This window comes from Prionailurus bengalensis, chromosome D1 (genome assembly GCF_016509475.1).
Source record: "Prionailurus bengalensis isolate Pbe53 chromosome D1, Fcat_Pben_1.1_paternal_pri, whole genome shotgun sequence".
NCBI lineage: Eukaryota > Metazoa > Chordata > Mammalia > Carnivora > Felidae > Prionailurus > Prionailurus bengalensis.
Window position 1 is genome coordinate 43,772,063 of NC_057346.1, and position 15,185 is coordinate 43,787,247.

The 15,185-nt window shown below is 36.3% G+C and overlaps 1 protein-coding gene across 4 annotated transcripts in view; it reads left to right on the top strand.

Annotated features, from left to right (window-relative positions):
* Positions 1-4,557, top strand: part of NOX4 (NADPH oxidase 4) — a 176,255-nt gene extending 171,698 nt beyond the window's left edge. For all 4 annotated transcript variants that reach the window (XM_043579969.1, XM_043579971.1, XM_043579968.1 and 1 more), the window contains one exon: positions 2,421-4,557. In XM_043579969.1, the coding sequence (XP_043435904.1) occupies positions 2,421-2,541 (121 nt within the window). In that variant the 3' untranslated portion in view covers positions 2,542-4,557. The remainder of the gene's footprint in view (positions 1-2,420) is intronic.
* Positions 4,558-15,185: the final 10,628 nt, after the last annotated feature.

A 15,185-nucleotide genomic window follows, 5' to 3' on the forward strand; every position in this document is an offset into this window, starting at 1 on the left:
CATGTCTCTTCATGTGTCCACATTTTCTCTTCTTATAAACATTCTTGAAGACTGGAGTAGGATACCCTCTGACAGCTTTATTTTAACTTAATAACATCTTTAAATGTTTTATCTCCAAATACAGCTATATTATGAGGTATTGGGGGTTTGGTTTTTCAACATACGAATTTTGAGGGGACATAATTCAGCCCATAACACTCCTAGTTAAGGTTCATAATTTCTTGCTCTGTAAAGCTCTTACTAATTTTCTATTGGATACTGTACAATTTTGAAGTTTAGATGTTAAATGCCATAGGGTGCCTGGGTGCCTCAGTTGGTTAAGCATCCAGCTCTTGATTTCGGCTGAGGTCATGATCTCACAGTCATGAGATCAAGCCCTGCGTCAGGCTCTGGGCTGACAGCACAGAACCTGCTTGGGATTCTCTCTCTCCCTTTCTCTGTGCTGCTCCCCCTGCCACTGTCTCTCAAAATAAATAAATAAACATTAGATGTTAAATGCCAAATTTTTATCTTTCTCTTCAATATTGTTGGACTTGTTTCAGGCACGCAGTCTCGTGACTTGGATTCAGTCTGATCTTCCCAAGTCTTGCTTTTAAGCTTTGTTAGTATAGATCCAGTGCACCTTCCATCTATGGCAAAGTTGTCCAACATCCACGCTGCCTCTTGCCTCAAGCAAGGTGATAACTTTCTAGAATACTATCCATTGCCCACGTATGAAATGCAGATCTTTTCATTCTGGTTTGTGGGAATATGAATTATTCACAACCTTGTGTAAACTCGGAATGGTTTTGCCTTACTGCTTTCTGCTACTTCCTTACCCAGATTCATGTAGTTTCCTCTCACACCTGAGCAAATCAGTATTCAGCCAAAGACTTGAGGGTTCACCTCTACAGATCCCCAAAGCTTCCTTCTGTGGATCACTCCTTTCTTTCTTTCTTTCTTTCTTTCTTTCTTTCTTTCTTTCTTTCTTTCTTTCTTTCATGTTTATTTTTGAGAAAGAGTGCATGCAAACTGGAGAGGGACAGAGAGAGAGGGAAACAGAGGATATGATGCAGGCTCTGTGCTGTCAGCACAGAGCCCAACATGGAGCTCGAACCCACAAACCATGAGATCATGACCTGAGCCAAAGTTGGGCACTCAACTGACTGAGTCACCCAGGTGCCCCAATCTCTCTTCCTTTCCACATTCTTCACAGATTCTAGCTGTTTTGTCCTCCATGAATTCCATTCTTTGTCTCTTCAGCTCAGAGCCCCAATCTCAGCATGAATTTCTCTGTTTTGCAGCCTGTAGATTGCCTTCAGGCAATAAGCAGAGACAATTGCTGGACTCATCTTGGTTTCTTGTTTTTTGTTTTTTTCTCTTTTTCTAGTGAATCGCTGTTCTTGACAGTACTTGACAGTATCTGAAAATATGTTACTTCATATATTGGGGTTTTTCCCCTAGTTTTTCAATGCATGAGGATAAATCTAGTCTCCACTACTCCATCATGGCTGCAAGTGCAAGTTCTATTTTTGTAGTTCTTTGTTTCATTTTTCAAGATGAAATGTTTTAGTAAAACCATTGTTCAAGTATTTATTATAAAATCTTGATACCCGTTTAAGTGGATTTACCAGGTTTGTTTTTCCAGCACCAATTATTCTCAGCCAAGCTAATGAGGACACACTATATTTGCCTAAGATATGATATGAATTGTTAGTAATTTTGATATCCCAGGAAGAATTCAATGCAAATAATAAATTTTGGAAGAAGATCAATGTGAAATACTAGTTATTTCCTGGGATTTATTTAGTCTATTTGTTAGGGATATGTATAATTTATCTACTAAAATTTTATGTTAGCAAATAATAAAATCTATTTGGCATTTATTACAGTTCTTAGAGTGTATCAATAAAAAATGAATTGTATACAGATTAATATGCTTTTGTTTCAACTTGGATATAAATTAGTTACTTAAAATTATCCTTTCAAATTGGTAGTAGCTTTTCTTTGTCTTAATCATCACTGCCCGTGCAAATTCATGGGCTCTTTAGAGAAATGCATATAAAGCATCTAGTAAGAGAAGACTGACATGATCCAGTGTGGACGGACATCTACCACTTGCTGTTCTTGATTTTGTTTCTGCGTGTAACGGAAAGGCTAAAGGCAGACTTCTCACTTTCTGTCTGATAATAAGCAAATATGTGCTTGTAGTTGCATTCTTTGAGCTATCCTGATTTCTAGTGGGAATAGCATGAAGTAAATAATGTATCTTCATGGTGATCACTTACATTTGGAAATAATTGAGAAATTAATTAACTCAGTATGCAAAGCAGCAATACATGGATTTTGTTAATACCTTAAACATGTTTGTAACACATACTTCTTGTTATGTTCTGCCTAATTTTTCACCTGATTTTCCATTTTCTCCTCTGTCTTACCAGGAAAACAGTTGGTGTTTTCTGCTGTGGACCCAGTTCAATTTCTAAGACCCTTCATAAACTGAGTAACCGAAACAATTCGTATGGGACAAGATTTGAATACAATAAAGAATCTTTCAGCTGAAAACCTTTGAGATGAACCAGGACTCTGAACAAGGAATGAGTGCAATTTCTAAGACTGAAACTCAGCTGAATCAACCAGCTGTGTCATACCAAAGAGTAGCAAGGTTTTCTTATTTATGATTATTTAAAATGGAAATACAGAGAATGTGGCAAGATGACAGGTCACATTACATGTTTAATCTGGAAACCAAAGAGGCCCTGAAGAATAGTTGATGTGATGATTCACTTTTCAATGCTCAGATGAAAAGAAAACTATTAGATGCACACTGTTGATTTTTATGGCAGATTCAAGAACTCCCTAGTGAGGAGCTGTGCTTGCTCACTGTGACGCTCATAGCCTTGGTCCTCTTTAAATTGTTTTTGGTTGAACAAATGCAACATTGAACAAAATTAAAAATTCATTGAAACTCAGATTACATTTTCTACGTGAGTATAAACAAGAGTAGCTTTGATTTTGAAAAGCTTCAGGCAAATATATTAGATGTTTGAAGATATAGCACAGGACTCTATTAATACGGGTACTTTGTATCTAATCTTCCTCACTACTGATGCTAATACCTCTGTTTGATGTCTGTAGACTTTATGCTAAATGAACTTTTATAAATGTTGATATAGTATCTATTTTTACACTTTTCTTTCTTCTTTTTTCCTGTCTATAAGGAAATCTTCCCTCCTTTGCGTGCATTAGAGACAGTGATTTAATAGGCCCTTTCCATCCACAATTTACTTAATCTATTACTGTTGCATAGTAATGAGGAAAATATCATTACTCTAAATTATAAAGAAATATATAGACTTTCCTTTTTCAGCATTTTGGCCTCTATTATTTTTATTTACTCCCTCCCCCCCCCCCCCCGAATAGATTGTCTTATTTTTAGCCTGTTAAGGTACTTTAATTTGTACTTTGAGACCAAAGAGCATTGTGTCTCTCAGTGGTCACCAAGATAGAAGACATCTCTCTTTTGCCACACATTGGTTTATACTGGAGACAATGAAAGTACAGTGCCATTCCTGAACAAAAGAACGTGTACTTTACTTTCTACACAAGAAGAAATACTTCATTAGTATTTAGGTTCAGAATCAAGAATATTATTTGTTGCACCATCTGGTATTCTGAGTCTTGATAGAATCTAATTATTGAATTTCAAGTCACTGTTGGGACTACACTGCATGATCCTATCAATTTAGGCTTGCTGGCCATTTCATTCTTGGATCAGAGGAAAAGTCATCTTCCCTACTTTAAGAATTAAGGCATTTTTGCAGTTTAGTGATTTTGTTGTGTAGACATCTATCAGTTGCTATTGAATATAGCTGAAATAAGCAGAATGACTTGTCTGTTAAAATATTGCATGGTATAATAGAACATGATAAATGCTACTGTTAGTTTTTGCTCTGATTCACTGTTAGCAATCAAGCATGTTAAAACATCTAGCATTGAATGCCCATAAACATATTACTTATAGATATTTCTTCCTTCCCTTGGAATTTTTTCTTCTTCCTTCTGTGGAAGGATAATCAGAAAAGGATATGGGAAATGTGCAATATTCCTGCCGATTTAGCTCTGAAGGCATATTTGATAACCAATACATCTTGGCAACACCTGCTAAACTAAAAAGAATTTTCAGAAACACACACAACAGAAGTAGGAAAAAGAACTGTGAGTTAGTTCAGGCTTGATGTGCAATGCTGACTCTTTACTGATCATAGTTTATTTATGTGATTGTGTTAATACACCTAATTTCAGTAAAACAGGCAGAAGATTTTTCAAAAAAAGAAACATCTTTCTTGGTAGGTATACTATTCTAGATGAACATCCTGTCTCTTTTAAATTCTAGCTGATGTTCAAACATGAAGTGTTAAACACAGCTAATCTTTGCTTCTGTAGGTAGTAATAAATTAGGTTTTCATCACACATGTAGAAGAGAGTTTTGTTTTTTGCTCTGGGGCTACTTCTTGTCATACAGATCTTTGTCATACGGTCATTTTGGTGGCAATAAATGTTAAAACTGAAATGGAATCTTTGAGATGTCTATAACCTCGCCCTTTGCAACAAGCCGACAGTTTTTTCGCAAGATGATGCAAGTTGAAGAAACAGTCTATTTGCATGCATGTTAGCATGCATGAGCAACCTTAGGGGTTTGAGTTTTTGTTTTTGGTTTTTTTTTTTTTTAAGTTTATTTATTTTATTTTATTTTTTGAGAGGGAGAGAGAGAGAGAGAGAGAGCGTGAGCAGGAGAAGGGTCAGAGAGGGATAAAGAGAATCCCAAGCAGGATCTGCACTGTTATTGTGGAGCCTGATGTGGGACTCAAACCCACAAACCACGAGATCATGACCTGAGCTGAAACCAAGAGCCAGTTAACCGACTGCGCCACCCAGGCCTTCCCGAGGGGTTTTGAGTTCTATGGCCTTGGATGTCATTGGCTAGTGGTGTGAATATAACAAGTTGCTCCCACTCTGGGATTAAAATTTTTCATTTAAACTAGATTAGTAGTTATCAATCATACCTGGGTAATATATCTCTTTGGAAACCTGATTAAAAGTAAATATGGGGAGAGGGGCTCCTGGGTGGCTCAGTTGGTTGAACGACAGACTCTTGGTTTCAGCTCAAGTCATGATCTCATAGTTGGTGAATTCTGGACTCACCTCGGGCTCTGCACTGATTCTCTGTCTTGGGATTCTCTCTCTCTCTCTGCCCCTCCCCTGCTCGTGCTCTCTCACCTTCTCAAAATAAACTTTTTTTAAAAAGTGAATATTATGACATTAATACACAATATTACATACAGTGTAATTACAAATAACCTCCAACAGCAAGGACCCCAGTTTAAGAACCTCTGAACAAAATAATCCATCACTCTAGGTCTTTCTACCTATGCTTTTCTGTTATATTTTTTGCAAGAAACTATCCATTTTTATAAGATTATAGTAGGAAATTAACTCTGTGGACAAAGGAAAGGAAATTCTGTTCATATGCTCTCAAACAGAATCCAAGTTCTGCTTTATGCAAGAGAAGGCTGTGATTTTGTATAACAATAATAATGAAAGACTCAGATTCATACAGATATATACATACATATATACATACATAAATACATATATACCACACATAAATTCAGGGCTTCCTTTTTTTTTTTTCCTTTTTCTTTTAAGTCAGGTTAAAAATGAAAAGATTGATAGTTTTCTTTTTTTTTTTTTTTCATTTAGCGACTTAAAATGCCAGTTGGAGGATTGTAATGATAGAGTCACTTAAAGCAAAGAAATAAAAACATGACAAAGATAGGCTGAATTGATTTAGTCTCTATCTCCAAGTTACTTACAACTCCCCAAATCAGTGTTTACTTGGAGCATTCAGAGAGGTAATAGACTTAAATCATAAGGCATTGTTAAAGAGGATGACCAGAAGCAAATGAGCCGCAGTCATCAACAGATAATGCTAGTGCTAAAGAGTGTTCATTATATTAAAGAGGAAAAAAATTTACTTAAGGTTAACCCAGCTGAACGTTGTCGTTGTTGTTTTAAAACAATGAGACACATTTTTAAGTGCTACTTACGGTAAACATTTCCTTTTTGTGTACTATTCAGGACATTTTCATATCCAGCCATGTTATACAAACATAACTGAAGTTAGGAGTACTCTTATTTTGTGGTCGAGAAAACTGAGGCATAAAGGGAAGTGGTAGCTTGCTTGTCATCCACTGAGTGAGAAGTATGGCATAGGGAATACATAGTAACATTGCAGTAACTTATGGTTACAGGTGGCGACTGTACTTTTTGTGGTGGGGAAAAAAAAGTCATCCATTGAGTTTGTCACAGAGCTGAAACTGGGGTTCAGCTTTCCCCATCTCTGTGTTTTCCCTCCCCATGACATACATACACATCTAGTAAGACGTATCTTACTCCCTGTGAAGCCTATTTAGTGGTAGGTGGAAAATAAGGTGCTATGTGTTAATTCCAGATTCAGGTGCAGAGAATCACTCTTATTCCCTATGCATCTTCCGATTCTAAATGTGGTAGTCCTTTATGTTTTGCAATTAGAACCTATTTCCAGAAGTCAGTTTTGACTTGGTGCTAAAGGGATTATGTTCTCCAGAACTTTGTTGTGGAGAAATGTGTAATAGTGTAATTTTTAGGAAAAACTAATATTTAACTTTAAATTTGGATTCGTAAACAGAAATCATAACTTCCCTGCTTTCTAACCTCCCAGGGAAATGTTGATATTAAACAGATGATTATTGTTCTCTACTCATATGACCATAATGTTGAGGAGAAAAGAATCAGCTTTTTGTTAACTAGTAAGACAGGAAATAAATGAAATCAAGCATAATGAGCATTTACTTCAACCAGCACAGAACAATGAGAATTCTCTGTCTCCTTCTGTCTAAATCTCCACTCCATTACCCCTGCTTCTTTATTCCACACTGTGGTATTCTCAAAGGACAGAGTTGCAAAAGCTAGCTAGATGAAGTTTTCTAAAGAAAAGAAGCAGAAGACTTCCAATACTTATCAAAGAAGGGTCCATTAAGAGAAAAAGCAAAAAAAGGCCATACCAGTAATTTAAAATTATTAAAGAGTTAAGCAATGTTGCTTTAGAACAGAGACCAGAATTTTTTTTGAAGTGAATATACAGAATTTTTACTTTCTCCTATACGAAATTTTATATTCCTCTTAGTAATATCTAAAAGTGGATTTCTTATTTTACACTGCAAATATTACCAGTAATCTTAATGCAGTGTTAGGCTACAATGTAAGCTTGGTAAGGGCAAGAAATGCCTCCTAAAAGCAAAACTGGGAGGAAGAAAAAAAAGGAGTCAAAGAAAAATTATTTAACACATCAGGACATGATAATGCTTTTCTTTTCATAACTCTATAGATGTTCAAGTGTGTGGCAGAACTGACTACTACTGTGTTTTGGGAAGATGTAATGTTTGGTCATTTCACATTTTGATTGCCACTAGAATTTTAGCAGAAATTTTACCTTTGATCAGAATTACATCTGGCTTCTATAAGAATTAGAGCTTTGACAAGCTGCTGGTTGACCTAGAGACAACCCCATTTAGATGAGAGCCAGCCCTGTGTAAATGCTCTAATATATGTAGCAATAAAGAAGGGGAGTCTGCCATGGACTTTGCCAGCTGCATACACTGCATATTAAAATTCTGTCAGTGCAAGGTCATACTTCTCAGTTCTTCTCCTTCTACCCAGAGAATGAAACCTTCTTAACAAATGGGGATCCCGAGATACAGAAATTCCCTCTTGTATCTTAACAGTGTGTCTGTTCACCTATATCGGCACATTCATTTGAAACTAATTATCAATTAGGATGACTATAATTCATTTTAGTGGTGAGAAATCTCCACAATAAAATGGGGGCCTTGCTTGTCTGCTAAAAAATATATGGTAGAAAACACATTGGCTAGGGAGAAGTACTTCAATCTTCTAGGTTTTCCTCTCCCACTGAGTCTTAAAGGATTATAAAATTCCTTAGCACACATATGTTGGAATATGACCTGAGTTGTACTTCCGTGCTCTGTGATTAGATGGTTTACTCTTGATTTTGTCCAGTTCAGGAAAATTCTAGCTCTTAAGTCAGCTTAGCATCTTTCATCACAGTAGTTGGGTGTCCACCAGGTGCAATTATATCCTTATTTAAAGATGGCCGTTATTTGCTTACCAAATGGCATTAACAGGGAAATTTTTTTCTCATCTCATTAAAATGTGATTCAGATTCAAAGTTGGGAAAAGTAGAAATTACTTTGAAAAGTGGGAGTGATTGGCTGAAGTTCTGTTTACCCGGATAATGCCAGTGTCATCATTTTATCCAGCCACCTCCAGTGTATAGAGTGAACAGAATCCTAGGTTAGAAATCAGAGAATTTGCAGCCTTTATCCCTGAAGAGTATTCAGTTATGTACCTAAAAATGTGTGTAATTTCTACCTCTACCTACATCCCTTGCACTGGGATGTAGTGGGGCAAGCATATGGGGGAGAAGAGGAAAAGAGTGGTCAGGAAAGGGAAATGTCCTAGGCAAATGTTCCCTAGTGGGTTTTTTTTGATAATATAGTAAAAATAAAATGCCACTCTGAGAAAATAAAAACCCAGGCTTTTATGAGTCACAGTCCACTGTAACTGAAAGGGTCAGTATTTAATTATGTTTTCTGGGCAAGTAGAAAACATAAACACCACTCTCTATCTTTGTTTTCTGGAGATTCCCCTACACAAAGTTGTTGTATCCAATATAGCTGCCTTCTGGATTCCTCTCAAGATTTTGGTCAGGCCCAATATGGCTAGAGATAGCTGTATTGATATGACAATCAAGCTAGGAATTGCTGGAGGGTGATATACATTATCCTACTTACTTAAGGTTTGGTGTAGGAAAAAAGCAGGTGTATATGAGACATCTTACTGAATTAAAACCAAGGCCTCTATCTTAGAACTTTAAGTAATTCTATAGTAGGGGGGGGAAAAAAAGCACTACACAGTAGCTACTTTTTTTCCTAGATGGAATAAAATTAATTTATCTTTTTTTTAACTCTCAACAAAGATACTTCACACTGTATCTTCATCAAAACTTTGTTATATTGTAGATATTTGTATTTAAATTGTGTGTGTGTGTGTGAGAGAGAGAGAGAGAGAGAGAGAGAGTAAGTTGCCTGAATGAAAATGACATTCTGCAGTAGTGTAGAATGACACTTTCCAACTTTCATAACTAAGCATCCAATGGCAGCAGGTATGCAAAGGGAGGAAGCATATTTATCCCATCAAAATGTGCTATGCTCAGCAATCCAGGTGTGGATTTGATTCTTGTCTGGCTAAACTGAGGTGTGTGTTTATACACTGCTAGAGAGGAAGCACTAACCCAGATTCAAAACTTGGAAAGAATTAGAAAAATATATACAGTTATTTTTTAAAAATAATTTTATTATTGTAAAGACATGGTATGTTTTAGAAAATATTGTTTCAGAAAATGGCATAGTGCTTAAAAGCTAAACAAATAAAAGTTGGACAAATATACTTAAAGTCCCTCTCATTAAAAACTAATTGTGTACCTTTAGCGCTAATAATCAAGAATTTTTCCAGGGTTTTTAGAACAAGTTAGTGTTATTTTCATCCTAATGAAGGACCCAATTATCACACTAATCTTACTTATGAAGATACTAAACAAGTAGTGTTTAAGACATGTTACTTTGAAACCTTGAAAGTATTCTAATCCCAAGTTTCTCAACACTCTTGTAACTTTCATTTCATCAGATGTATAATTGGGAGTTATAGATTTCTAATCTATAAGTTTAATATCCTGGGTTTGGTATATTGGCTTTAGCCTTTCCAAGGCTTTACCTTGGTTTCTTTTTGTGGTATTATTCCTAAATGACATAATAATGTCCATTAAAACATTGAAATATTTATACAATTTTAAGATGTCAACATTATATTTTTATGCATAGAAAACTAATAAAATGTAATGTTCATTATGAAGTCTAAACGGTAAGATTTTATACTTTATCACTGATGGTTTCAGTTTTACCTAAACATTGAGTATGTTGTAAAGATTTATGCCCATATATTAACTCTTGCTCAAAGGATTTTGTTTACAGTATTCCCCTTTATCTGCGGTTTTGCTTTCCGTGGTTTTGGCTTCAGTTATGTGCAGTCCACGGTGTTCTGGAAGCAGATGATCCTCCTTCTGACATATAGTCAGAAGATCAGTCGTTGTAGCAGAAAAACACTATGTCCAGCTGCCTGTGTTGTTCACCTGACTTCATCTCTTTTTTTTAATTTTTTTAATATAATTTATTGTCAAATTGGCTAACATACAGTGTGTAAAATGTGCTCTTGGTTTTGGGGGTAGACGCCCATGGTTCATCACTTACATACAACACCCAGAGCTAATCCCAACAAGTGCCCTCCTCAATGCCCATCGCCCAATTTCCCCTCTCCATCAGCCCTCCATCCATCTTCAGTTTGTTCTCTGTATTCAAGAGTCTTGTATGGTGTGCCTCCCTCCATCTGTCTGTAACTATTTTTTCTCCTTCCCTCCACCATGGTCTTCTGTTAAGTTTCTTAAGATCCACATATGAGAGAAAACATATGATACCTGTCCTTCTCTGACTGACTTATTTCATTCAGCATAATACCTTCCAGTTCCACCCACGTTGCTGCAAATGGCATGATTTCATTCTTTCTCATTGCCAAGTAGTATTCCATTGTATATATAAGCCACATCTTCTTTATCCATTCATCAGTTGATGGACATTTAGGCTCTTTCCATAATTTGGCTATTGTTGAAAATGCTGCTATAAACATTGGGGTACATGTGCCCCTATGAATCAGCACTCCTGTATCCCTTGGATAAATTCCTTGTAGTGCTATTGTTGGGTCATAGGGTAGTTCTATTTTTAATTTTTTGAGGAACCTTCACACTGTTTTACAGAATGGCTGCACCAGTTTGCATTCCCACCAACAGTGCAAGAGGGTTCCCATTTCTCCATATCCTCACCAGCATCTGTTATTTCCTGAGGTGTTCATTTTAGCTACTCTGACCAGCATGAGGTAGCATCTCAGCGTGGTTTTGATTTGTATTTCCCTGATGATGAGTGACATGGAGCATCTTTTCATGTGTCTGTTGGCCATCTGGATGTCTTCTTTGGAAAAGTGTCTATTCATGTCTTCTGCACATTTCTTCACTGGATTATTTATTTTTTGGGTTTTGAGTTTGGTAAGTTCTATATAGATTTTGGATACTAACCCTTTATCCAATATGTCATTTGAAAATATCTTTTCCCATGTCATAGGTTGCCTTTCAGTTTTGTTGATTGTTTCCTTTGCAATGCAGAAGCTTTTTGTCTTGATGAGGTCCCAATAGTTCATGTTTGCTTTTAATTTCCTTGCCTTTGGAGATGTGTTGAGCAAGGAATTGCTGCCGCCGAGGTCAAAGAGGTTGTTGCCTGCTCTCTCCTCTAGGGTTTGGATGGTTTCCTGTCTCACATTTAGGTCTTTCATCCATTTTGAGTTTATTTTTGTGTATGGTGCAAGAAAGTGGTCTAGTTTCATTCTTTTGCATGTTGCTGTCCAGTTCTCCCAGCACCATCTGCTAAAGAGACTGTCTTTTTTCCATTAGATATTCTTTCCTGCCTTCTCAAAGATTAGTTGGCCATACTTTTGTGGGTCCAATTCTGGAGTCTCTATTCTATACCGTTGGTCTATGTTTCTGTTTTTGTGCCAATACCATAATGTCTTGATGGTTACAGCTTTGTAGTAGAGGCTAAAGTTGGATTGTGATGCCTCCCACTTTGGTTTTCTTCTTCAATGTTACTTTGGCTATTCGGGGTCTTTTGTGGTTCCATACAAATTTTAGGATTGCTTGTTCTAGCTTCGAGAAGAATGCTGGTGCAATTTTGATTAGGATTGCATTGAATGTGTACATTGCTTTGGGTAGTATTGAAATTTTAACAGTGTTTATTCTTCCAATCCATTAGCATGGGATGTTTTTCCATTTCTTTGTGTCTTCTTCAATTTCTTTCATAAGTTTTCCGTAGTTTTCAGCATACATATCTTTTACATCTTTGGTTAGGTTTATTCCTAGGTATTTTATGTTTCTTGGTGCAATTTAAATGGGATCCATTTCTTTATTTTATTTGTTTCTTCATTATTGGTATATAAAAATGCAACTGATTTCTGTACATTGATTTTATACCCTGCGACTTTGCTGAATTCATGTATCAGTACTAGCAGCCTTTTGGTGGAGTCTTTTAGATTTACATGTAGAGTATCATGTCTGTGAAAAGTGAAAGTTTGACATCTTTGCCAATTTTTATGCCTTTTATTTTTTTGTCTGATTGTTGATGCTAAGACTTCCAACACTATATTAAATGACAGTGGTGAGAGTGGACATCCCTGTCGTGTTCCTGATCTCAGGAGGAAAGCTCTCAGTTTTTCCCTATTGAGGATGATATTAGCTGTGGGCTTTTCATGTATGGCTTTTATGATGTTTAAGTATGTTCCTTCTATCCCGACTTTCTTGAAGTTTTTTTTTTTTTTTTCAAGAAAGCATGCTGTATTTTATCAAATGCTTTTTTCTGCATCTATTGACAGGATCATAAAGTTCTTATATTTTCTTCTATTAATGTGATGTATCACATTGTTTGATTTGCAAATATTGAACCAGCCCTGCAGCCCAGGAATGAATCCCACTTGATCATGGTGAATAATTCTTTTTATATGCTGCTGAATTTGATTTGCTAGTATCTTGTTGAGGATTTTGGCATCCATGTTCATCAGGGATATTGGCCTGTAATTCTCCTTTATTGCTGGGTCTCTGTCTGGTTTGGGAATCAAGGTAAAGTTGGCTTCATAGAATGATTATGGAAGTTTTCCTTCCCTTTCTATTTTTTTGGAACAGCTTGAGAAGTATAGGTATTAACTCTGCTTTAAATGTCTGCTAGAATTCCCCAGGGAAGCCATCTCGTCCAGGACTCTTATGTGTTGGGAGATTTTTGATAACTGATTCAATTTCTTCACTAGTTATGGGTTTGTTCAGATTTTGTATTTCTTCCCGTTTGAGTTTTGGTAGGTGTGGGTGTCTAGGGATTTGTCCATTTCTTCCAGGTTGTCCAGTTTGTTGGCGTATAATTTTTCATAGTATTCTCTGATAATTGCTTGTATTTCTGAGGGATTGGTTGTGATAAATCCATTTTCATTTGTGATTTTATCTATTTGGTTCCTCTCTCTTTTCTTTTTGAGAAGTCTGGCTAGGGGTTTATCAATTTTGTTTATTTTTTCAAAACGAAAATAACTGAATTTCATTGGTCTGTTCTTTTCTTTTTTGTTTTGGATTCTATATTGTTATTTCTGCTCTGATCTTTATTATTTATCTTCTTCTGCTGGGTTTGGGATTTCTTTTTTGTTCTGCTTCTGGTTCCTTTAGGTGTGCTGTTAGATTTTGTATTTGGGATTTTTCTTGTTTCTTGAGATAGGCTTGAATTGCAATGTATTTTCCTCTTAGGACTGCTTTTGCTGCATCCCTAAGGGTTTTGATTATTGTGTTTTCATTTTCACTTGTGTCTGTATTTTTTTTAATGTTTATTTATTTTTGAGACAGAGAAAGTGTGAGTGGGAGGGGGGGAGCAGAGAGAGAGGGAGACACAGAATCTGAAGCAAGCTCCAGGCTCTGAGCTGTCAGCACAGAGCCCGATGTGGGGTTCGAACTCATGAACCGTGAGATCATGACCTGAACTGAAGTTGGACGCTAACCGACTGAACGACCCAGGTGCCCCAACTTGTTTCCGTATTTTTAAAAATTTCTTCTTTAATTACCTAGTTGACCCATTCATTTTTTAGTAGGATGTTCTTTAGCCTCCATGCATTTCCTGTGGTTGATTTCAAGTTTGATAGTATTGTGATCTGAAAGCATGCATGGTATGATCTCAATTCTTTTGTATTTATTTACGGCTGTTATGTGGCCAAGTATGTGATCTATCTGGAGAAGGTTCCATGTGTACTCGAGAAGAATGTATATTCTGCTATTAGGATGAAAAGTTCTGAATATATCTGTCAAGTCCATCTGGTTCAATATATCATTCAGGGCAATTGTTTCTTTACTGATTTTCTGTCTAAATGATCTGTCCATTGTTGTAAGTGGAGTATTAAAGTCCCCTACAATTACCACATTCTTACCTATAAAATTGCTTATGTTTATGATTAATTGTTTTGCTGTAAGCAGAGTATTAAAGTCCCCTACAATTACCACATTCTTACCTATAAAATTGCTTATGTTTATGATTAATTGTTTTATATATTTGGGTGCTTCCAAATTGTTGCATAAACATTTATAATTGTTATCTCTTCTTGATGGATAGACCCCATAATTATGATATAATGTCCTTGTTCATCTCTTGTTACAGCCTTTAGTTTAAAATCTAGTTTCTCTGATATAAGTATGGCTACTCCCAACTTTCTTTAGACTTCCAGTAGCATGATAGATGGTTTTCCTTCCTCTTACTTTCAATCTGAAGGTGTCCTCAGGTCTAAAATTAGTCTCTTGTAGACAGCAAATACATGGGTATTGTTTTTTGTTTTTTGTTTTTCTTATCCATTCTGATACCCTATGTCTTTTGACTGGAGCATTTATTCCATTTACATTCAGTGTTATTATTGAAAGATATGGGTTTAGAATCATTGTGTTATCTGTCGGTTTCATGCTTGTAGGGATGTCTCTTGTCTTTTGTGGTCTTTGCAACATTCCACTCATAGAATCCCCCTTCATATCTCTTGTAAGGCTGGCTTGGTGGTGATGAATTCCTTCAGATTTTGTTTATCTGGGAAGACCTTTATCTCTCCTTCTACTCTGAATGACAGGGTTTCTGGACAAAGGATTCTTGGCTGCATATATTTCCTATTCAACACATTGAAAATTTCCTGCCTCTCCTTTCTGGCCTGCCAAGTTTCAGTAGATAGGTCTTCTAGTACCCTTATGTGTCTACCCTTGTAGGTTAAGTCCTGTTTATCCCTAGCTGCTTTCAGAATTCTCTCTTTATCCTTGTATTTTGCCAATTTCACTATATGTCGTGCAGAAGATCGATTCAAGTTACATCTGAAGGAAGTTCTCTGTGCCTCTTGGATTTCAATGCCTGTTTCCTTTCCCAGATCAGGGA